The following is a 25,464-nucleotide window of genomic DNA, read 5'->3' on the forward strand; positions in this document are numbered from 1 at the left end:
TGATGGGAGTGTTGCCGCAGACTGCACCCTTGGCATGCCCGTCACAGTCCGACCATCAGCTGCCCAGATCGGTCAAACCAAAAGACTTAAATCTCTCCTCCCCACAAAGATGACGCTTCGATGTACACACAGTCTTTCAAAGTTATCAAGTCAACTTGTAAAAAGATAACAGGACAAGCCTGGTATGCATGCATGTGTCTTAAAGTTTTTAATGATCTCGTTTAAGGCAAGGATAGTATAATGCTGTGTGTCTCGGCTGTGTACGTAATTAAGCTACTGAGTGGGAAGGAATGCTAGGGGGTCATCAAATATGACTATTGTGTTTAGGCGTTATAAGTCAAACAATAATTAAGGGCCTATTGGATTAACTTGATGATGCAAATAATTATGTATTTCATGATTCAGGTGCATTTTTGCAGCCTGTTGTTTTCTCGATTGCACCTTTGTTTTATGCACGCACGTAAGCAATGCAAAGAGGTGAAATTTTATTATCTCATATAGTGTTGATTTCAACCTCGATCCAATTATGATTTGAAGACTTCTTGATACATGGTTTTAGGTGGTGTATAGGCTAAATCAATTATGACGATTATAGAATAAGGCATTCAACGACCCCAGTCTTAAAAGTTGCAAGTATAGGACCTACAGATCCTCGAACACCGATCTAAAACTATCGGAATGCCATACAATTCAATTCAGTTCAGCTCAGTTAAATTCAGGTTTATTCCATGTTCTTCTTTCATAGAACCTAACATACTGTACCCCAACTATAGTCTCCATGCAAGGCGATGTGTAATACTTTATTCTCACCTCGATGTCGGATCGAAACGTCAGAGTTGGGTCCAATCGCATAAAAAACTCTCTCTTTACAATAAATCTTAATTCAATGATAACAATAACTGTTATCGGCTAAATAGTGTTGCAGTGCTGGTTTCCATTTTGTGTAAAGTTATACCATGGTCTACTATGCAAGGATATACCCTGATATACGTAATATGTTTCTATTTCTATAGGTCACAGCAGATACTGCTTGACATCCTCAGACCCCATGCCTAAGAGAGTGAAGCCCGCCACCTGCGTCGGGGTCGGTGTAATAGCCTTCTGCCTGGTCCTGATACCTCAACTTCGGAAAGCCTACAGGAAAGGTGAGGACATTATGACGTCACTCGCATTGCCTTCCATAACTTTCTCATAAACGGACATTGTTATCACAAACTTGATGATAACTGGTTAAAACCCGCGACATGCTGATTGTGAAAGGTTGTGACTCAATGTAATCTTGGTAAATTATCTTATTGTATCGTCTATGAAAACTGTACTAATCAATGATTCGTTATCTATGTCATGACCCATGCGGGCGTTCTTTCTCTGTCTTTACAAAGTCAATTATAACATCCATGTTATATTATATAATGAAATACATTAAATGGATAGTATAGTTTCTGTTGCGATAGGGATTCAGCTTTTAACTTTTGTGTTCTAAAATATTCTTAAAAGAGGAATTCAAAGTTTGTTTGAAAATTGGTTTTCAAATCGCTGAAATATCCAAAAAGAAAGTAAAACAAAACAAACCCAACGAAAGGTGGTCCCAGCTTTTATCATTATCACTTTGTTATATATGTATATATATATATATGTATATATATATACATAATAATACGTGTATAAAATATCAGCCATTTCAAAACCCATGTTTACAAAACAACAACTCTGAATTCCTCTTAGAATTGTATGCTTCTTTATACATATGTGTGTATTTCATAAGAAGTTTCTCATTATACCTAACAAAAGTTTGGAACCTGAAGCTGCATTTTGACCTAAACTATGTCATCCCTTTAAGTAGTAATAACGTTGAAGAAAACTTACAAGAACATTTAAGCGATAAAAAAGAATAGTAATATCGAACGTTCCTATATTCGTAAAAATGAGCATATCAATGCAATAGAAATCGAGTATCAGTAGGCTTTGGATAATAATTAACTTGGTAATTCACTGTTCAGTCTCAATTGGTTTCACCAGGTCTTTCAGAATACCAGCACGGACCCGACAGGCTTACCTACCTTGGGCCCAGAAATACCAGCCAGCAGACCTTGAAAGGACTTATTGAAGGCGAGGCGAATATTAGGAGGAGAAACAACTCGATAGAACGAAGTAAATTATCTTTGAAAGGACACAACCCCCAGATGACGGAAATAATGATTGGATCACAATATCGGATAGGAGGAGAATTCAACAAAGCATTCTTGCCAAGAAACCTCTACGCTATGTCTAAATATGTATGTATTATATTGCTGTATACACCTTAACAAAATATAGAAATGTAGTATCTTCATTTGACATTATTCGGAATACTTTTCGTTCTTCTATACAATGTCGGTCCCATACTCTTTAAAGGAATCTCAATCATGGTCGCACTCTGTACGCATTATCCCTTTCTGTGCCAGGCACTTTGGACAGCAGGGGCGGATCCAGGAATCATGTAAAAGGGGGGGGGGGGGGCGTAACTATTATTTATGTGCCACTTCCGGGTTTCATTTCATTTTGTTTCTTTTTATTTCTTTTGTTTTTAACGATAAATAAAGGGGAGGGGGCGTGCGCCTCTTGCCCCCCCCCCCCCCCCCCCCGATCCGCCACTGGACAGTGTAAAGCTACAGGGTTTTCTATGTCAATGCAGGGGGTTAATAAACCCAACGGATGTCATTATCCAACCAAGGTGATGTCTATATAGCTCATTGTCCATAAAGGGGTTAATACAAGGTTGAATGACTCAATTAAATTGTCGAAACTTCCCCGATACCTCTTTGATTTCGATAAAGGACTATCGGATTGGAACACCATTTGTTTCCACTGATTTCAGTTCACTGAGACGCAATCGTCAAGTGAATTTCCCCGATTCGCATCAACCAATCCTAGCTCCGTTCTCTTTCTGAACGGCAGGTATTCCAAAGTGTGCCAAGACGCTACCTGCCCGGCTTCAAGAGTTCATGCTGGTATGTGAAGAAGACAAACCTTCGCTGTCTACCATACTTCTATCTCCTTGGAACACCAAAGAGTGGTACAACGGACTTATGGGAAAAGATCACAAAACACCCGGATGTAGTTTACGCCAGGAAAGAGATCATGCAGTGGTGGACGATGGGAAGAAAGCGTGAGTTGATCGAGACAGGTGCAATGGTTGTCATACTGTAACTCATCTCTGTTCACAGTTTAGAGTCAACCTCGCATTTAAGCCAATTCAAAATTATCAGAGTAACTTTCGACTAATAAACACAAAAGCATTGAATCATTGCCCTATCCATCTCCGGGATACGAAGTAATGATTTTGTTTTAAACACAATCTCAGAGTACCACACAATGCCTTATTTTAATGCAGTATCGTAAAAGTGTTTTTTTTTCTCTCTCTCGACATGGTCATTGTTTAAAGAAGGAATATGTGACTGCCGAAAAAAAACAAAAACTATACATGATATTCCTGTTGCGATTAATATGCTATATATGCAACTTACAATTTGATTTTTGTCTTCATCGACTATATAGATTTATCTCTGGGAAGCTACGCGAGTCTCTCATCTCAACTTGTTCAACGTTTTACCGACGATCCCTCCACGAAGACAAGGCTTGTATACGGTAAGTATTACATGGAGGAAAATCGCAGATAATTTTCAAGAACTTTGACATGTCTCAAGTTTGCTGGGGTCGATGTGTAAGTTAAACGATTTATTTTAAAAATACCACTCTGGAAATTAAGACAACCGGCTCTGAAATCGTCTAAAAATGTGCTCTTTATTTTTAACAAATACATTGTACCAAGAATAAAGTGTAAGGTTCATCTTAAAACCGACTGTCTATAAACGAAAACATCAATGTGTTATATATTTTTAACGATGACATTATCTGACACGTCACTGTATGGTTTGAAAGCAAGGGGTAGCACATGGTACCCAAGCAACGCCCCGCATCACTGTCAAATATACAATCTCAGAACACACACAATACCAGATTAGATGCATTGTCATAATCACGATAGTCATGGGCGTCAAACTTCATTTGCACTTGAAAAGCTCAGAGAGATAAACTGATTACTGTAGATGCCTTTCTCATCTCGTAAGGTATTATTAATTGCATGGCTGTCTGAACCCTTAACATTACAAAGGAAAGGAAGTGTATAATTCAAATTTCCTTTCTACATCACTCGTATATATACACATCACACATTTTTATTCTATTTTTCAAGAAATGATAATGGGGGGGGGTGGTGTAGAAATCACTACAGCGTTTCTTGATTTGATCGATACATCAACATAATCCTGTAAACGCAAAGGTAGCAGTGCAGTAGTTTGCACGATAGAATGAGAATATGCCAGCGTGTATATCGTGTGATGTAATTTCGGCAAGACTTCGCTTGTAAAATATGATAATACACAATCATTTAAAATTGCACTGTGCATTTTGAAAATCATGTAAGAAACGTGCCGCCCATCAGTCTTATTCTGAAGACTTCACTGTCTTCTTTTCTTTGCCTTCACTAAGGAGACGGATCACCAAGCACTTTTTGGGACAATCAAAACTGGAAGACTTGGTTCAGAAATCGCTATCAAGGACCGCAATACGTCACTGCTGACGTCATGAGAGCTATACAACCTGATGCAAAGCTGTTGGTAATTCTTCGCGAACCTGTGTCAAGGTAGGACTTATTTTCCCTGTAAAAATTGATTCTGTATTCATCTCTTTGTTTTTTTACTTCATCCACATCAGGAAATAATACCGACATAAAACTGCATGCGTTTATTAATCTGTCTGTTTCTTGTCGTCTTGTTGTCGAATACTCATAGAAATAAACAAACTATCAAATTATTCATTTTCTGTGGTGGCACAGCAGTCGAGAATATACCTCTCGGTTACCTGATTTGAGTTTAGTTTAGGGTTTTTTTTTCTACAGTCTCAGACGATAGATCAAATTATTCGAAGACTTACAAAAGATAGTAAGACCAATCGTGTAATCTATGAATGCTAAATGTTTCATCTGTGATTCGTCGTATCGAACCGATCAAAACTTCAAATAATTTGATATTTTCAACTTAATTGTGCACTGGTCATCTCATTAATAGCATTTCAGACTATTGCAGTGCATGCATGGCATTCGGTATACACTTCAAATTCACTTGGTCTTTGGGGATTTGTTCTTAACTATAACAAAAAATACACGTTTTTTTTTTTTTTTGGCCAAAAACAATGACCTAGGAAACCTTGAATAGAAATACATACCTCCTCAAAAAAAAAAAAAAATGAAAAAAAAAACTTTATAGACCAATCACATTCAAATGAAATCAAGCATAATGTACCATTTTAGAAACACTGAACATTTTATTATTCCTAGATTTTGCTTAAAAAAAATTACATAAACTATTCTCTTTTTTATTAATCTTGAAATACAAGGAGCGCGTTTTCTCTGTCTGCAGTAATTGTATTGTTTGATATTATTTTAAAATAGTATTATATCAATGACAGTAATGAACAGGTAACTATAGTGCTACTTAACACTAAAAATAGTCATTTTCATAATGAGATATGCGTCTGATACAGTGCACTCCCGTTACAACGAAGTAAAAATTCTGGTCCCAAAGTTATCATCTCTGCTTTACTTTTTGGCCATAAAAGCATATAATAAACGAAAGAAAACCAACGGACCCGAGGATTTCAATATAACCAGAGTGCAAACACAATATCACGGTGGAATATCTCAGAAGTATTCCTATTCTACAATTGTCTAGGAATTTTACAATCAATTTCTTCATTTCTTCAGACTTTACTCCGGCTATCTCTACTTTGAAGATTCCTCCAGAAAGAGTCCAGAGCATTTCCATCAAGAGGTTACCATGGCAATAAGTAAGTTCAACTCATGCAGAGAGAAACTGAGTTACCGCGCATGCGCCTACAGCCCGGACCAGGTTCATCATGGCAACTTTGCAGTAAGTCACTTGACAGTGTACAATTATTGAGATGTTCATCTTGTGTATACTCCAGTAGAAGTTGGAAATGTTTTATAATATCGCAATGACATGAGGCCGATCGGAAATGTTTACCTTACAAGCCCCCCAAACAATACTATTATGGAGAAAAACAACCCTGAGTGCAATTTAAAAAAAATAGCTTGAGAAGAAATCTGTGATGGAATATGAAGGAGAGAGAAGACGATAAGCGAACAGTTACCATGGTGACCCACCCAAATTAGAATTTACACTGTATGGCTTTTTGGTACCAGGTGAACAGTTTGAATGTAAAAAGAGTTAGGCGCCATTTTTCTTGTTATTATTATTATCAAGTGAGCCATCAAGTATACAGAAAGAGTTCATTCTTCTCGAAGATGCTGCACACGCTTCACAACAAGAAATATTTGAAGAAAGATTTATACCAATAAAATTATCACATCCATTCTGATAATTTCCTTTGTTTATTACCAGGTTCATTCTCAAATATCTCAAGTTGATAGATGAATATGTCGGGTTCTGCTGCTAAATTTTCCAAGTGATAATGACAGAGATGATCAGTTGTGTGATCTGTTTTTGCAGCGAATCCTGATCGGCCTTTACGCCGTCTTCACCCGGGACTGGTTGCGAGCCTTCCCGAGAGAGCAGCTGAAGATTGTTAGGATGGAGGATTGGCAGATCAACTGTACAGGGATACTGACCGATATCTTCTCCTTTCTTACACTAGGTAAATTTGGATTTACATGCCGCTGTGAAGTTTTAGTCTTGTTAATGTTATAACATTTATTTCCTGTGTCTTTCTCGTCATCATTGACCCATTTTTTCAATGATATGACGTTTTCTACAGATTTGATTAATATCACATGCATTAAACGTGAGCAGAGTATATTCAGCACTCCTGAAAAGTCGTCCTTGTGTACGCTCTTGGGTGTGAAGAGGAACGCGTCAAACTTTCCAGTATATATATAAAAAAATGATAAAATGTTTATTTAGCGGGATTATCATTTGTCCTTCGATCTCCTTTTACATGCTGCATGCAAGATGGTATAGCGCAAGACATATCTTATTGTTGAAACGATGATTCTCCTAAACTTTCTAAGGAAAATAATATCTCCTCTGTGTATTTGCTCAATCTTTACGAGACACAGAAATACCCATTCTTCTGAGGATTAGATTTTCATTTTGGGTGATGTTCGTTATTTCTTAGGCTCGTTTTCCAAAACACATGAAATCTGTGTATCTAGATGTTCGTCCATCCAAAAGCGAATTAGAATTCTTACATTTGTGGCGTCACTTGTAGTATTTGTTATTCAAATGAATGAAACAAAAGGTTCCCTATAAGTAAGGTTCGTTTACCCGAAAATGAAATAAAGTTAATTAATTTTTGCCCCCCCCCCCCCCCTTCTCCGACGGTTCGATAGTCCGAAATGAAATGATATCTGGACTAATAAGCCTTACTTCATTTTCGGACTACCGAACTTTTGGCATGTCGAACCTTCGGAATAGCAAAATTTAACCGATTTTTTTTTCACTGTTTTTTTTTCTTCAATGTTTTGTTATGTTTTTCCTCGTAGGGAATCTAAGTCCGGAGCACACAGCTCAGATCTGTGAAGCCACGCCCCAAAACTCCAACAAGGCGAAGCTCCGAGAGGTTGGGGACATGTTACCACAAACGATATCCGTCTTGAAAGACTTTTACCAGCGATCCAACGAAGAGCTGAGCCAGCTACTGGGCAGTGACAAATTTTTGTGGAAAGGCACATACCTAGCTCAAGAAATATCACATAATAAAAGAGATGGATAGATAGGTGAATAGATAGATAGATAGATAGACAGGGAGATTGAAAGATTGATAGATAGACAGGTATATAGAACGATAGATAGATTGATAGATAGACAGTTATTAGGTAGATAGACATGCCAATAGACAGATAGACAGATTGATAGATAGATAGATAGACAGGGAGATTGATAGATTGATAGATAGTGAGACAGATAAATCGATAGATTGATTAACAGATTGATGGATATATAGGTAGAAAATATGTACATTTATAGACAGATAGATTGATAGATGGACAGGCAGATTGATAGATTGATAGATGCATGTAGACAGGTAGACTGACAGATAGATAGGTAGATAATCAAGTAGATAGATTTAAAGATCACATGCACGAGAAGACAGACTGAAAGGGGAAAGACATAATATCTGAGAGTCTGTTTGTTGGTATCTGTCTTTGATAAGATGAAGAAGAGTGACAGAAAAAAAGAGAAATTGGTATAAATGTTGCAATAATGATTACGCTGAATTTCAAAGTCATGCAATGTTAATGTGAAGAAATTAGCACAGAGAAATACCATTGTTGTTGACAATCATAGATTACAATTATATCTTGTTGTGTAATATCAGAAAAAAATACCTGCAGGCGAACGAGATAGGTTTTGTAATAATAAATTAGCACCAAATATAAGAGCAAGCGTATCAGAAGTTAACCCTAACTAGGCCGGAGGGGGGGGGGGGGGCTCCGAGGTCCCCCCCCCCCCCCTCGACGTTCCGCGCGATGTATCGCTAACGCGAAACGCTATTGCCGCGACGTTTCATGACTTTTTACTTTCGAGTCTCCCGCATCTTTTGACACCAAATTTGCGATGCCCGGGCGCGCGGTTCCGAAGTTGCGCATAAATATGTACGTGCATGTCAGACCAAAAATTGCTCAAAAACGTGAATTTGTGTACAATTTCAATGCAAACTGTGTTTACAGGCAAATTTCATAAAAGCATGGTTATTTGGGGGTTTTATTAATCAAAATCAATTAATAACATATTTTCTTGTTCGGAACAATGTCGCGGACAAGTTTCATCGAAAAAACAATGAAAAACATAAAGTCGAAAAAACAGAGAAATACATAAGAAATTAAAAAAACAATAAAATACTTCAGAAATGTTTTTCTGATGGCACAATTTTTTTCTCTTATATTTGCTCAGGACACTATAAAGAATATTTACACAAAAAATGTGCCCATTTTGAGCTTTATTTAGTGATTTATACCAAATTGTCTGATTTCATGGATGATTATGCATAAATTAACATAATTTCGCATAAATGATAATTTGTTAAAAAATTTAACTTCTTGGTTATGTAGAATACATCATAGGCAATATTGTGTGTGCCAATTTTCGTCGCGATCGCGCGGTCGACGGCCGAGATCTGGAAGGGGGGTGGAGAGAACAGTCATTGGTGCTTCAAAAACTGTTTTGACCTTCAATGAAATGCGCTGCAGAAATACTTAGTTGTTTGGTCACAATGCAATCACGTGACTAATGTGGCGAGGATCGAAATCGTTAAAGCTGGAGTGACGTCATGCAAAATAATAAGATTCCAGGATTTTACTGGCTGCTGACAAGCTGGCCTTGAATGAAATGAAATATATTCATGCACAACATGATATAACACATGTTACCATGTCTTTTGCTGCGGATAGACTTGGCAATGATGACTTTTATTTTACCTTCGATGATGTTGCGATTCATGTTAATGAAAATAGAACAAAACTTGCCTCTCATGTACATTTTCTTGGGGTTAAAAAAAAAGTGACTGTTTGTCGTGAGAGGAACACATTGGTGTCATCTGCAACAAAATGTCAAAGAGTATCGTGATTTTAAACAGCCTATGGTCATACAACAGATCTTTGTTGTCATTATTGCATATCACACCCTTATTTTGCCACTTTGAATTACCTATTTTAGCATGGGGGAAATCTAGTAAATGTAATGTGCAGAGACTGCCATCTAAATTACAAAAGCGAGCTATTAAAACAGTCTTGCATTCACCGTATATAGGGCGCCTTCTTTGCCGATATTTTGTCTATTTTAAGTGTGTATGATATAAATGTATTACAGAATGCCGTATTGTGTATCATGTTCTTATGCTATAATGATATTTCATCCGCATCCTTGCTATGTAGGTTATTTCAAGTAAAACAAAGATAATCATAATTATGGCACAAGAAATTGTAGAAAATTTTATTCACCGCTGATTCGAACATCCTACTGCAAAAAGTTTATTTTTTCAAGGCCCTCAAATCTGAAATTTTACACTGATGTGAAATGTAAGAAGACGGTAAAACGTTTTATGAAAGCTTTCACGCGTATTTCCAACGGAAGGTATTCACGAAGTAATCAGTATCATTCAGAATTGATAAGAAATTAGCATTAAAGGGGTATGTTTTTCAAAATGGCATCTTGCAGAAGCTGGTGTATGTTTTGTCTTTGTATTGTGTGTGTATATGTGTGTGTGTGTGCGTGCGAGTGCCGACTTTTTTATCAGTTATAGTTTATAAAAAGAAGAGACAAAACTCTGTGTCTACTTCCAGGGGTTGATTTTTTTATCAGGCCCATTGCCTTCTCATTAACCCCTTCATGTGATAACTTTGGGCGTTTGTTTGGTTGTTTGCTTGTTTTGTCACATTGACATCATACTTGTTATACTATTGTCATATCTTTATGTATTCATATTTTATTAAGTGAAAATATATGAAATGAAATGTAATGAAATGAAATGAAATGAAATGAAATGAAATCTTTCCTACACGCGCCGAGCGCTACGGGACTTGGGGGAAAATATACCTCCCACGGAGATGCCATGTGTTACATTGCACCTCTCAAACAAACGTCAAAGGCAATGTATTGTGGATGATATTTGAGTCATGTTTGTATGATCCTAAATTTGTCCGATTATACTGTTTGATTTCTTATTGAAAGAGAAATTAACAGGCATTTATACTTTTCTACCCAATGATTATTGTTATAATAGATTATTAGGATAAAAGATATTGAAAGAGAATAATTACAATCAACTAAATGTACATTTTGAGTATCTGCGGAAAAATTCAACATTCATCTAACAATCACGAAATAATTATGTTTTCCCAGATGTGCCTTGTATTTCAAAGGAGTTTCTGTTGAGTTTGCTCCTGATAATTCATACGAACATGTGTGTGCGCGCATGCGTGATTTCCTTTGTATTAATTTTGTTTCACTGTAATAGGAGATGAATTACATAGAGTTCCGTAGATTTTGAATTTTCAATACCCACCAAAATCGACTGGATCAAATTTCGTGTTAGAGGTCAATCATCCAAACTTTGAATAAAAGCGAATAAATCGAGTTATTTCGAAAGGCCGACTCATTCCACTTTTGTCTGCTTGTAATGGCAAATCAATATTTCCTTTTTTTTTCTTATGACAAGAATCAAACTGTCTAGATGAATATGCACAAATTTACTTTTACCTCCTTTCTTTTGCGTTTTCTACATAGTTATGTTTATAGACAAAGTTTGCAAGTTAATTCCGTGCTTTAAAAAGAAATAACTTTTGACATGGAATTATAGCTGTATAGTGTTACGAAAGAACAAAACGGTGTTCACAAAGATGTATTACTTTTTTGTCGCAACCGATTGAAAAATTTAGTCTCAATATCTATAAATAGTGCGCTAATTGTAGCACAAAAAATTACAAATTAACAAATAAAACACACACATAGACTCCCACATACACACGTTCAGTCCTTCATGTACCTAAATGTATCAACATCCATTCATTCTTCTGGACCACACACCGAACCTTCTTTAATATTACCTCTGCTTCCACACTTTATTTCTCTCAATTAATTAATTCAGAGAATATTCTCTGCCGTCAAATTACAAAGTCTGAACACTACCAATAAACTGACATCCTTATAGAAATGCAGCAGTTGGCATTGCCCATGAATTGTTACGTATTTAAAGTAAGCCTACTTCAACGTTTAAACTCACACGGCTTCCAACATACACATGTGCACATCATCACACATACGTATATCACACATACATACAAACGCACAAACGTCTCGATGTCACGTCCGTCACTCACCCTCCTTCGTATCACTCCCTCAAACCATAGCTCTTTTGTTTGATTTCTTGATAAAGTCAACTTACAGGAATCTATTATTGTATATCCAAGCATAGGGATGGTACAGTATTGGTCGAGATGAAAATTGAGATTTTTACTTTTTGTGACACACCAAGAAAACACTTATGAAATAGTACAGAGCATACCATTTTAAGAGGAATTCAAAGTTTATTTGATGAAAATCGGGTTTGGAATGACTGAAACATCCAAAAACAAAGTAAAACTAAGCGATCGTAATGAAATGTGGGTCCCACACTTTATTACAATCGCTCTGTTGTGGATATCTCAGCTATTTCAAAACCAAATTTCATCAAATAAATGTTGAATTTATCATGGAATTACATGCTCCTTCATATTTCATGAGAGGTTTCTCATTATCTAACAAAAAAAGTCAAAAATGTTATAAACCTGAAGTTATGTCTCAACCAAAACTATACGATCCCTTTAACGATTCTACTTTGATCCAATGCTTTCATTACAGAAGCAAAGAAATGTCCTGTCTAAAACCAGGAAAAAAATGTGGAGGTTTCAACTGTCGTTATTCCAATGAATAAACGTCTCTCCTTACTGTATATAGTTGTCCTTCATTACCGAGGCCTGATTAAAAGGAAAACGTCAGAAAATGTTGAACAAACAAACAAAAAAAAAAATACATGGAAGATCTCACGTACATAATTTTTTTTTCTCTCCACATCCAGTCGACATCACTTACGTATTCACAAAAAAAAGAAAAAAATGTGAGAAATATTTTGTTTTTCTGTTCATTATCTTGACAACCTTTCTGCTTTTAGATCTCGCATGCTGATGTGGAAGTATCATTTTCTTTTCGTGCAATTTGCTGATGTGGAGTTGACAGTAATATGAAGGAAAAAATAAATATTTAAATAAATGTGAATTTCGATTGAAATGAGGATCTAAGAGTCTATGAACTGGCACTCCTCTACTGTCACATCCGTCAGTGGGCTGACTGTCTTTGTCGAAAGAAATGCAACCGTGAATATTCGACCACGATTCCAGTTTATGTTCTCTGTCTATAGGAAAAGTAAACAAAGAAAGGACAGAAACAATTTGACTATATATTAGATCATTAGACAGATACATTTGAAAATAGGAAAATATCTTTATCTTTTCTAGTGTTCAAATATACAGTTAAAACCTCAGGAGGTTATAGGTTTTTATGTTTATTTGTAATAATAACCGAACGAAAGTCGCATTGAAATATACAACTCATTTCTTCATGGTTATTTTAGCGAGAAATATAGTGTTGTTATTCTACATCATGATAGAAACCGGTTACGTAGTTTAAGGTTGACACGAATTTCTCTTATTCACCAGTCGAGCCACTATGAGCCAGTATTAAATAAAGATGTTGAATTTTAAAAACATGTCGTCTCTAGATTTCTTTTGCGATTACTTCGATGCATCTAATGATTGGCAATGAAGGACATTTAAACAAGACTAAATACTAAAATTAGTCGAAGAAAACGGAGATGCCAACGATGAATAAGAATGAAAAGAGAAGCAGAAGAAGAATTGGAATAAGAAGATGGAGACAAAGAGGTTAAAGGTTAACATAATTTGCAAAAAAAAAAACTTGAAGAGGAAGTAAAAAAAAGGGGGAGTGCCGGTATAAACAAAAAGAAATTAATGCGAGGAAAAGATGATGCACATTGTCGTAGAAAAGGAAGAAGAAGAGAGATATACCTCTTCAGAAGATTATGATTTTTCTTCTTTTCATCACCACGATGGCATAGGTCATCATCGACATGAAGAATGCCGTGACGAGCAGGACGTACGTAGTCGACGACCTTTGGAGAACACCTGGACCAGAACCTGGATGGCAAGATCAAAATCATGACCGTAGTATTATGACAGAACATAATGAAGGGACTTTCGAAAGCAAACGACCATAGATCATAATTCCACACACATCTATTTATCATGTGATTTATCTCGGTCATGTATTGTTATAATGAAACATAATGTTATTATAATTATATTCAATATGATAAGGGTGAGAAAATGAAGGTGAAATCTTCGACGAAAAAAATAATACATTTGTTTCGGTTACATTGTTTGGGTAGGCCCTACTAACAAGGTACTTACAGCTTATACAAATAAAGAAAAATGTATTTTTACAATGATATTTAAAATCTAGCATGCAGGGATGATGGTTATTATTAAAGCTCCCCTCTAGCCTGGGAAACCGTGGAGTGAGTAGGGTGGCCCGGCTCGGATCATGGGAATCCTTGTAACAAATAATGTGTACAACTTCATCCCGTATATCCGTGTACAGCTTCATCACGCACCATCATGCACATATTCACTAACCGGTGGTATTTGTGATTTTTTTTTTTTTTTTTTTAATGTACCCCAGTGGACAGCACACCGACTAGGGCCACCCATTTATTCCAACGCAACTCTTTCATAGTTATACAAGAGTGAAGCTTTCATCCATACTACAGAGTATTCCACATAACCCTTTTTTTCCGCTTGCCGTTTTACCATGTTTACAGTCCAGAGTGGAATAAAAATGAGTCCAGTATTTATATGATAAGTAGATTAACCTCTCTTTGAGCCGAAAGTCGAACAATGCCCAAGACTAGTAGAGGTCCAACCAATCCCGTTCGTCCCCGAACACGTGACATTGATGCACCTGTTGTGTGGGCGTGGTCTAAAGAGAGCCGAGGCGCTGCTGGACGAGGAGAGAGTGGTGTTGTCGACTCCGATGGTGTATGTGTGAAGGTGTAGGGAGGACTGGTCCTCGGGACTAATATGACACGTGATAACGAGAATGACCTGGCTTCCTTCCCCATTGATCTCCTGGATCTCGATAGAGAGGATGTTTCTCGCTGGGGGCGCCTGGCCTTAGCATACAAAAATTAAATAATGTGTTTTGTTGTTTGTTTGTTTGTTTGTTTATTTATTTGGTTTTTTTTTATTCATGATTAATTGCGGTACGTGACATATTTAGAAATACAAATATTGGGAACTGGTGCAAGGCATGTAAAGAGAAAGCCCGCCCTATCATAACTTCAAACAATTGTGAATTCAAGCAACCTTCCAGTACTAAAGGAAAAAAAAATAACTCTCTTGCATTATCGCTATTAGGTCAATTGTCATTAAAACTATTTGATCGAAAGGTTTAGGGTAAAAACAAAATAATGATGTAAAAAAAAATAAATATATCCATAGTGCCACGACTTTTTAAATTGTATTTTGTATTGTTTACAACATGACTAATGTGTATACTTAATTCACTTGGAAGAATCAACGATAAAGGTGTTGCCCTTATCATTATCAATAGAATAATTAGAACTGTTGTATGTAGATGATTGAGATGGATCAATCTTAAAAAAAAAAAACACCTTTCTGTCTAGTAAATATAACAATACGTCAGAGAGAAAGTGGTTACTAGTATCATGTAGATTTGGTGAGAGAATGTGTGTATGAACTCAAATGGACCTTTCTTTGCAGTGGTCTCAAGAAATTTTGCATAACATAATAATATTATGGAAAGTTTTATCGTCTTACCGTCGCTTCTTGGACAGTAAGTCTTTGAAGCGTTCGTCATTCCGATGTCGTTGACACCGGTGCAGGAGATTTCAAAGCATTCACTCGGAATTGACTCAAGGATCAAGGAAGGGGAGCTTGAAGATGATTCGATGACGTCATTCACTGCAATCTCGTAATTTTCTATTGGTGGAAATGGCTGGTCACGTGGGTGGACGTGACACGTGATCCTGAGGCCATCAGTTTCTTGTCCGTCCTCGTCAACAATCTTGATCAAGATGATATTGTCTGCTGGAGCATCTGCCACGTGACAAGGATAAAATGTAGACAGATTATAACTCATTCTCATATTCACAATTTATCCAGAAACATCGACAAAATATATGACATGTTAAAACAAAAAAGCAGGACTTACTTTAACATAATTTTCTTTCGGGGTATATCATGAAGTCGTCACAATAGTCATCATGACGTAACAGGCAACTGTTCATCTTCAAACGAATGAGAGTAAAACATGCTTATCAGGCATAAGAGTGACACATATTCCAAAGTTTTCTTATCAGATAACGAGCAGTCAGTATTATTTTGGTGTACTGAGGGTGCCATGTGTGTCTTCATACTAATTCCCAGCAATCTTATTTCTCACACAATTTTTGTTTGCGTTTATCATAAGAAATATATGTGGATATTTCTCTTCTATTTCTTTAATAGTAGAAGGATCAAGGTTACTCTCACTTAGAGCATTTCTTATCTTCTCATGAATTTTAGGTGGTGACGTCATCATCTCGTGTCTGCATCTGAACCAGAATAGCTTTCAACATTACTCGGATACGACCGTACACAGGAGCATAACATCCTTTTGACTTGCATGCAGGTCCCGATAGATCAGATAATGAACTAAAGCTGTACTTACGTTGAACATCCAAGGTTCGGGACCGTTCACTGCCGATGAGACGACACTGAAGTACGCCCCCATTGTCAGATGTGGTCGGAGTGAACGTCAGTTCGCTACTAACGTTGTAATATGTAAAACGATTGATACGGTAGTCAAGACCAGAAGTAACAGACTCGTTGACTGCATTATCGCTTCCTTCACACGAGAAACACAGAAAAATAAAAACCAAGGAACTGTAATGAGTCTGAATAACATCAGAAGATTTATCTTTGACATATTATTGTACATTTATCATTGGAAGTTTAGACCTTGCTTATTTCAGAGAGCTTTCGATTATATTCAATTCAATAGTTTATCCATTTCCATTAAAAGAATAAAAAAAGATTCAAAGCGGCACACATTTACAGATTAACTTTCATTCATCTGACAAGGACAGTACCTTGAACAAAAGTATATGAACCAACGATATCATAAAGAAGAACATGATAAACAATGCAAACTTTGTCATGCACGGTAACAAAAAAAGAAGAAGAATTAAGAAAGTCTTCCATTATAAGAACGAGTAATAAAGATGTCTTCATACATGACGTAAAACTGATCTGAACCAAGTATTTCTCAATCCTGTCTTAGGACGGTTGTCGATGGAAATAGCTTCAGGCCTGAATAGCAGAACGGAAGTAGACCTACTAGTAATGAATGGCACGTGTGCGTGTGACAGCAATGGATTCAAGAAGTTATGATAAACATCCAGGTTCCCTGGATGATTTAGTTTGTGGTTTTACAAATTCTTGTAGTGCTAAACTATACTTCCAGAAACAATGACAGATGTTTCAAACGAAACAACTTGATCTTCTACATGGTAGACACCATGGCTGAAGCTTTCTTCAACTTAACCTCAATAGGCGTAGACTATACATAGTGGTTCACTTCATCACGCAATAAAAATGTATCAATGCGCCATGCCAGAACTAAGGACACTCATAAACAATGGGTTATATATATCGTAGTACAAAAGATGTTATAGTTACCTCCTTATAGGTGTGTCTTCGACAAATTATAATAATTTGAAAATAAAAAAAGAGATATTGCTGTCAAGTGTGTCTTCAAATCTCTGAAGACAAACATTATTTTCTTATGACTGCAGAACTGTCGAGATTTGCTCGAAAATGTATTCAAAGTAAGAAATAGGGGGAAATAGTATCTCAAATCGACTTGTAACAAAAGTGTTGGTTGAAACAACAACAACAAATCTGGTGCTAGTGTATAATAATCTACCCACACATTTGTCACCTTTATATGCTCAATGAATATGAGGCCTAAAAAAGAAGAAGGTAGGTTTCTCATCCAAGCGCCCATCAGATTTTTCCATTCAGGTGTCTTGTTATTGTTACTGTTGTTGCTGTTGTTGCTGTTTAGTATTCACCATTTTTTTCACATCACATATGAAAACATTAAAAAAAAAAATCGATATTTACTTTTCTTAGCCTCAGATAAAAAAGGAGAAAAATCGGAAATTCCCATATGTTTTGCAATGTATGATCACTTTGCATTGTCATAACAGTGTGTCTATTTACTAGCTGTTTAGAAAGCATCAACAATTACGTTGTGAATGGACAAGTTGTTCCACAAACTCGTACAGGTGTATTAAGAGCCAGGCTGTCTTGGTTTTAAAATATTATGTACTGGGGATGGTATTCTGAAAACCTTCCTGGGAAGATTTTTTCTACCTATGTCAAGATTTTTTTTTTTTCTTAAGTGATATTCTGAAAACATTTCTTTCTTTACTTTCTTTAACTAAGCAGGAAGAAACATAGAATATTCAAATAAGGATGAATTCTAAGGATATGCACTTTTCTGACTTTAAGAAGAAATTGGTTCATTGTATTCTAGAACGCACTTAAAAAATAATTTTAGGAAGACTAATAAGGAGAGCCTTAAACCTGTACTAAGTACGTTATCATGATAATCAATGTTATTTCTAAGATATAGCAAGATATACAAAGAATCATGTCAGCGGCTATAGCAAACAGAAGGATGCAACATTACAGAGGAAAGATTACCCATGTTTCCCCCATAAAGAATTGCCGCCTTCATTATAAAGACTTTCAAAGGCTGTGTGAGTATGAAAAGATTATACATTTCGTAGTGGGCGCCATTTCATACAAACACGTAATATGCGAGGCAGAGAATTCTCTCTGGTATGAATTATAACATTGTAAGTAATTACTTCTGTTACTCTAAGTAATGGAGACTGCAAGTTGGGTGTTTGCTTTCCTATACAAATTGATGTGAGTGCATAAAATTCTCTGAAAGAATCCATGAACGTTCAGTCAGTACTCGCTGTACTGTAAGCCTACATACGGAAAGCGAACAGGCGTAATGACGTATGTATGTACTAGGCATGTTGGAAGCGTTTGCCGCCGCGCTGCCCTCGGCCGCCGGCCCGCTGGTCGATCGTGTAGTTAGCTGGATGTATCCAGCCGGTCAGCCGGCCACATACCGTCAACGTAGCCTAACACACGTGTGCTGTATACACTGACTAGAACTAACCCTTGTTGTTTGTTTGTTTACTTTTGTACAAAACAAACAAGCAAACAAAAAGTCAGCCATTTTCTTTGAATGCTTCTTTCCTTGTAAGAAGTTCATGTTTTAGGACTGTATCATGGGTATTCCAGTTAAATTAAAACACGAATTGTTATTAACCTGCTGTCACTTGAATTTCATAATAATGTCACTGCACTGGTTACTTTTTTTTCAAAAGCGACGACTAGTAATGTTGATTTTGATATCAGAAACTGCAGTGGGCTGGGATAAGGATGTCTCAATTTACAGTAAGAATTTCTTGGGATCAAGTGTCAGACCCGGGTGTTAGATTTGAATGGTCTTATCTTTTTTAAGCACTTCATAACTTTGTGCCTTAGGATTCTGGAAAATATTTAGAAAGAAATTTAGGAAGATTTTCAGAATACCACCCCAGGACTCGTGCCCGACATTGGGCCGGGCGATCATTCATGTGGTTGTATAGTAAGTAGGACAAGTTGTAGTTTCGTGTCGCCTCATATTTATTATGATAATATTATTCACACATCTACAAACTCGCCCTAAATGTTTTGTAATCTAAACCACATCTGAAATTGTAAAAACCTTGGAGAAGTTCAATTTTTCGGATACACTTTTACCCATTCTAAAATAACTCGATGGTTTGAATTGAAGCTCTGCGCTAGCTGCACTCCAACAGTTGGCCGCAGTGCGGTAGTGTACACGTACACGGCAGCGAAGTACAGTCATTTCTAAATGAGTCTAAAAGTGACAAAATTAACAGCAAATATCCAACTTTTACCAGACTTTGTATTCTCAGATGTAGGGACTTTCGTTTGTAAAATATTTAGGGAGAGTTTGTGCATGTTTGAAATTTGCGTGGCGATGCAGAACTACACTACACAAGCACTGTGCCTCCCGCTAGATTGTGCATTGATTTTGACGTACATACAACACTGTATGAATTGGCTAAAGATAAAGAGAGAGAGAGAGAGAGAGGGAGGGAGAGAGGGAGAGAGATGAAGAAAGAAGCAAAACTCGAGCGAGAAACTTCTTTAATTCAATTTTAAATCTTTTTTTTTTTCATCTTAGATTTTTATTTTATTATTTTCATTTCTGTAACTTGGCCTGAGTTACTCAGTACATTATGAAATACGTGAATAAATGAATCAAACTTACGGTCTCCTTCACACCTCACTCCGGCGTCTTCACTGTGACTACAGTATGGCCCATGACATCCCCATGGATAACGAAGGCAATAAACCAGAGAGTTTTCCGTTCCATCACAGAAAGCCAAGTCAACCCAGATTGGTCCAGATCCCTGCCCAAAGTGCGCTGACCTATAACTAGCTGAGGCCGATGAGTAGCCGAGATCTCTGCACACCACGTGCGCGTCTCTCATATCCCAGTCAATGTCACACACCGTGCCCCACTGCCCGTTACACGATATCTCAACTCGGCCTTCATTTTGGGTTGATCCACCAACCAGCCTCACTGTAATAAACATGAGATAAAAAGATAAATAGATAGATAAATGACATTTATCAAAATCACATGAATTGCAACCTAATATTGTATTGTACGTTAGGCAGATTAATCAACACATCCCATAAGAAAAAGAAAAGTCTGCCGCAGATCTCCGGCAGACTTGCCGCAGGTCTGCAGCATACTTTTTAGTCTGCAGCGGGGGTATGCGGCAGAACCAAGCTTTGCTGCAGACCTGCCGCATACTAACTGTTAGTATGCGGCAGGTTCAACAGTCTGTGGCAGATCTGCGGGAAGGCTGCCACAGAGAGGAACTTGCGGCAGACTTCTCGCATACTGCATACCTGCATGTGTAGAAATCTTGCCGCAGATCTGCCATAACCTCTTCCTGAAATTGTACTTATGAATCAGCCTGCTGCAGATCTGCCGCAGATCTGCCACATTTATTTTAGTAACCGTGCCATAAAACATAACAATTTTTTGTGGGTATACAAATCATGTGATGCATTGCAATTGTATGTAGAACTATAGCTGAGTCTAAGCATTAGACTGCTGCATACCTGCCGCTTACTTGCAGCAGCCCTAGCTAATTCGTGCATACTTGCCGATGTAGGTTAGGTCATTTACTAGATCTATATACATATTTAATAGGCGTCTGCTGCAGACTTGCCGCTGACTTGCCCCAGCCTAATGCCGCTTTAATACTTAATACTGCATACCTGTAGAAATCTTGCCGCAGATCTACCACAAGCTCTTCCTGAAATCGTACTTATATGAATATTCATCATTAACAGTCTGCCGCATAGATCTGCCGCAGACTCTCCAGTCTCCCTCAGTGGCCTGGAAGAGTCTGCGGCAGCAGCTACGAGTAATTTGCATGTGAAAATGATGCCTGTCTGCGGCAGATCTGCGGCAAGGCATCCGCAGCAGTATGCGGCAGGCTGATTTCTTTCCTATGGGATGGCGCAGTTAATAAATATTCGTAATAAAAAACTTAACTGCAAATGCACATAACATTAGAAACCAAGAAACAAATCCCTTCAAATACACACATATACGATGTTGTGCTTGTCTGTTTTTGCAGGCTTATCGTATTCATTCGTTTGTGAATATCTTCATATTCACGGACACAAATCTGAGGGTTGGTGTTGTGAGTAACCCGTGGGTCTTAGGTCGATGTTTAGTAGTGACATCTCACCAGATCAGCACAATAACGACATCACAAACCAAACCAATTACAAACATTTCTGAGACAACCAAACGACGCCTCTTACACAAACTACTAGTTAGAGAAGTCTGTTCAACACTTGCCAAAGTGCCATAATGTTAACGTTCAATATTCCAACATCTCTAACTCATGAAATGAGAATAAATACACCATAATAACAAATCAAATTCATAATCTCTTACAGTCTTATCTGCTATAGCAAACTCAAATGGCAACTTCTACAGGAACGCAGGACACAGAGCAAGATGCTGACGATACACCGTGTAATCGACCAGAGTATGGGCATCAAAACATCAAACATCAAACATTCCTAGAATGCCGAGTACCAACATCACTCCGTGGACACTCCAGGCATTTTCCAGATAAATTTTGTACGGACTCTTGTCTGTCCTACCCCTTCCCAGATGCTATCAGGTTATGGAAACACTCTGTCTGAGCAACTAGTCACCACCACCTCTGTAAACCTCTTCAAGCAGATGTACAACATCCTGTTTCATTGATAGAAGAGCATTGTTTTTAGCTGCACAAAGTACGAATACGATGTAAAACTGTTTTTAAAGTCACTAGTTACATCCACCACACCTGCCAATAGAACACCAATAGGCTTATTTTACATGTTCACCTGATGGTGGACTGTACTTTCCAAGAAGAAGGGGAGAGAAAGGACTCGAGAAGAAAAAGAAGAAGAAGAAGAAGGAGAAGAAGAAGAAGCTGTTTACAAAGTAAACCTTATGGAAGAAGGATTAACCTAACCGGTATTAGGCCTATGCCGTACTGCTAATCAAAATACTATTTATGATAATCAAACTATCAGTATACTAGCAGCTATCACAGCACTACAGTACAAGAAATGATTTTAATATTTTTAAATTGATTTAGACCAAATCAAAGCGACTTGAAACTTACGAATTTTACAATGTCTTGCGTCTCTTAACAGGCACACAAACTGGAACAGCAAACGGTATGGTCTAGTAGTAGTAGGCCTAGTGTAGGTCTACGTCTATAAATGTTAGTTTAACTGTAACGTCTAAGTCTGATATCATCAATGCTAGGTCATTCTACTCCTAGTTTCTACCTCTTACATTGGCCTTAGCTTTACGTGTTAATCACACCTTACCCTCATGATCACGATAGCATTTCCAGCAACCTTTAATCCCAGTAATAGTTGGCACATTCACGGGCTGTCGTAACCTTACACTTTCTCCAAACTTGTCATCAACTTTGGTGTAGATACAAGTTTATCCAACCGAATTTCTTTCGCCAAAGCTTTCAGCGAACACACATACATGTACACTACGCACACAAAACTATGCAACATGCACACACTATGCGCGTGATTTCACACCTACTAGTATTTTGTGATAGTGGAATGCGATGCAATCCCGCAGACATTAGCAGCTGCCAGGAGCCGGCAAATGCAAGCCAACTGAAATGTTACACTAAGAGTAAAGATTGATTAGTGTAAGCATTATAAGAATTAATGAACATGCACTAGTAATCCTATCTTAATTGTCATTTAAAAGCAATGAAATGCAGCTTCAAATAATCACTTTAACATAGGTTCGACTCACCATCCAGCCATGAACAAACAGCAAGTGATGCCGAATTTATGAAATGGATGATTACTAGATCCTAGTGATGTAGATTGAGCCCTCTATAGTTTGATCAATGCACAGCATAAACACCGTGCCGCCCCCCCCCCCCACATTCCCCTATCATGATAATTAAAGTTTTAAGACTGTCATTATTTACAAGAAAGAACATTGAGAAATATATTTTTTTAAAGGACAGATTACATCTTATATTTCTGTTGTATTTCAATAATGAGAATGTCACTCCAACAAATTAAAAATTAAACTTTGAATGATTATCTATATTAACAATACGGGCTATACTTTGTTGCAGGTGCATGATTTTCATGACAAAACGATCTGCAGCCAAATTTGAACTTGGGCCGTTCTTATTATAGGCCTTATAGAGAGACTCTTATAATACATAATTTCTACCCCAAAACGATGCTCTTGGCTCTATGGAAAAGAGTATAGGTCCTACAAAAAAAAAAATGTATCACGTTACAACAGAGTATCACAGAAGATATAAGAACAATAAACAAAGAAACTATACTCATAGGTGCCTATATACAAGTAAACATTCTTTGTCAATGTAAATACACAAATCATAGGTCTTGAGGTTCTTTTTGAAAGCATCAATAGAAGGTGCTGGTCGAAAAGATATTGGAAGGCTGTTCCAAAGTTTTTGGCCCATGTATGAGAAAGCACAATCCCCTCAACTAATTAATTCGAGGTGAAGCTGTAATCTTTGTGAGTTCTATGAACGAAGATTTCGTGGTGATTGGTAAAGAAGAATGTTTTTGAGATATAGGCAGTGGAAATTTTTTTACAATGTATACGATAGACATGAAAGAAGAAGAATCTTGAAGTTAATACCTTTTGCTACCCCTGTCATGAGCCAGCAGCCCCCCCCCCCCCTTTACTTTTCTGCACACGTATTTTTTTTTTTCTTGTGTTCTTTTTTGTTACCTCATGAAACCCCGATGTGCCCTCCCCCACCCCGCACATACACACACGCGCCGGAGCCACGGCGGTGCTGGCGGCACAAGGTGAAAACGGTGCACTTTACTGAGTTATTTGTGACAGGCTGCAATATACATTGCCGAAATCTCAAGTCTGAAGGTTTATGGTATTGTTGATAACCACAAATTGTCTATAAATATAACTGTTGGCATCTTGACATGTAATTTACGTGAATACATGAAATTATGATGAAAACGTACAAAACTAACAAGAAAATTCCTATTATAGAGGCGTTGTTAATGAAATTAATTATTGTAATTAATGCAGTTGTTTTGGAGGACGACCGCGTAGTTCCAAAACACAGGAATGATATTCAAATTATGATCATAATGTATAAGGGCGTAAGGGATATTCATGGCTCTCATATACAAACGAAACAAAATAAATCACTATTATTGTAATCCATATTTTCAAGCATTCTCAAAAATACCGTATTTTGGCCATGACAAGAAGTAATCATGACCGGAGATCAAGCAGCTGTCAAGTGGGTACACCGAGCTTCATTCAGTTCTTGCTATACTTGCTATATCTTGCTATACAAATAAACGATTTCATGCCCATTTTTTTTTTCAGGAAAACAAGCATTTGCTTTCTGCCCTATACCAATAGGGCCTGGCCACAGTGGGAAAGGAGGTAAAAACTTCATCATGTATTTGGCATTGAACAGGGATTAACAGGACATTGGTACTTTGGCTTTTTGATGAGGAAAGTCATTACCATGAACGGGCTATAAGAAGTAGGGAAAGACAAAGCAAAGTGAAGTATAAGGCGAAACAAGATTTGCTTTTAAAAGTTGAATCCAGCCGTGATTGTGTGTCAGCTGTATATACTCACGTAATAACTATAGGCCTATCCATTGGTACCGCCTCTCATCATACTCATTTTGCTTTGATATACGCGCACAAAGCTTAGTGTACCGTATTTATAATACAATGTGCCTGTTCCACTGTGTATTTTGGAACGTAGTCAAATTATCAAGTGGCGTGCACCCGTCCCAGTGGCGGATCCAGAGGGGGCGCAACTGGCGCACGCCCCCCCCCCCCCCTTTATTTTTTCGTTAAGAATAAAAGAAATGAATAGAAAAAAAAAATGAAATGAAACCCGGAAGTGGCACCAGAAATATCATTTGCCCCCCCCCCCCCCCCCCCCCCTTTACAAAATTCTTGGATCCGCCCCTGCGTCCGGTACTCACCCGCATAACCAGGACATGTGTTTCCACACTTATCGCCGCATCCAGTATAGAGTGGACGTTATGTTATGAATTTCATTCGTCACA

At 37.4% G+C, this 25,464-nt stretch overlaps 2 protein-coding genes across 2 annotated transcripts; one reads left to right on the forward strand and one right to left on the reverse strand.

Moving 5' to 3' along the window:
* Positions 1 to 1,048: 1,048 nt before the first annotated feature.
* LOC139742357 (carbohydrate sulfotransferase 15-like) lies at positions 1,049 to 7,791 on the forward strand. Its single transcript, XM_071652936.1, has 7 exons — positions 1,049 to 1,145; positions 2,029 to 2,276; positions 2,938 to 3,148; positions 4,531 to 4,684; positions 5,804 to 5,969; positions 6,570 to 6,714; positions 7,562 to 7,791. The coding sequence occupies exons 1-7, from the start codon at positions 1,049 to 1,051 to the stop codon at positions 7,789 to 7,791; spliced, it is 1,251 nt and encodes a 416-aa protein (XP_071509037.1).
* Positions 7,792 to 12,835: 5,044 nt separating this feature from the next.
* On the reverse strand, positions 12,836 to 18,407 carry LOC139742358 (uncharacterized). Its single transcript, XM_071652937.1, has 6 exons — positions 18,404 to 18,407; positions 16,362 to 16,538; positions 15,470 to 15,748; positions 14,503 to 14,802; positions 13,640 to 13,768; positions 12,836 to 12,966 (listed from the first exon to the last, which is right to left on the reverse strand). Exons 1-5 carry the CDS (start codon positions 18,405 to 18,407, stop codon positions 13,644 to 13,646), a joined length of 885 nt encoding a protein of 294 aa, XP_071509038.1. The 3' UTR covers positions 12,836 to 12,966; positions 13,640 to 13,643.
* Positions 18,408 to 25,464: the final 7,057 nt, after the last annotated feature.

Source organism: Diadema antillarum, unplaced genomic scaffold (assembly GCF_040938485.1).
Source record: "Diadema antillarum isolate AM-2024a unplaced genomic scaffold, OU_Dant_1.0 seq00000998_RagTag, whole genome shotgun sequence".
Taxonomy (NCBI): Eukaryota; Metazoa; Echinodermata; class Echinoidea; order Diadematoida; family Diadematidae; genus Diadema; species Diadema antillarum.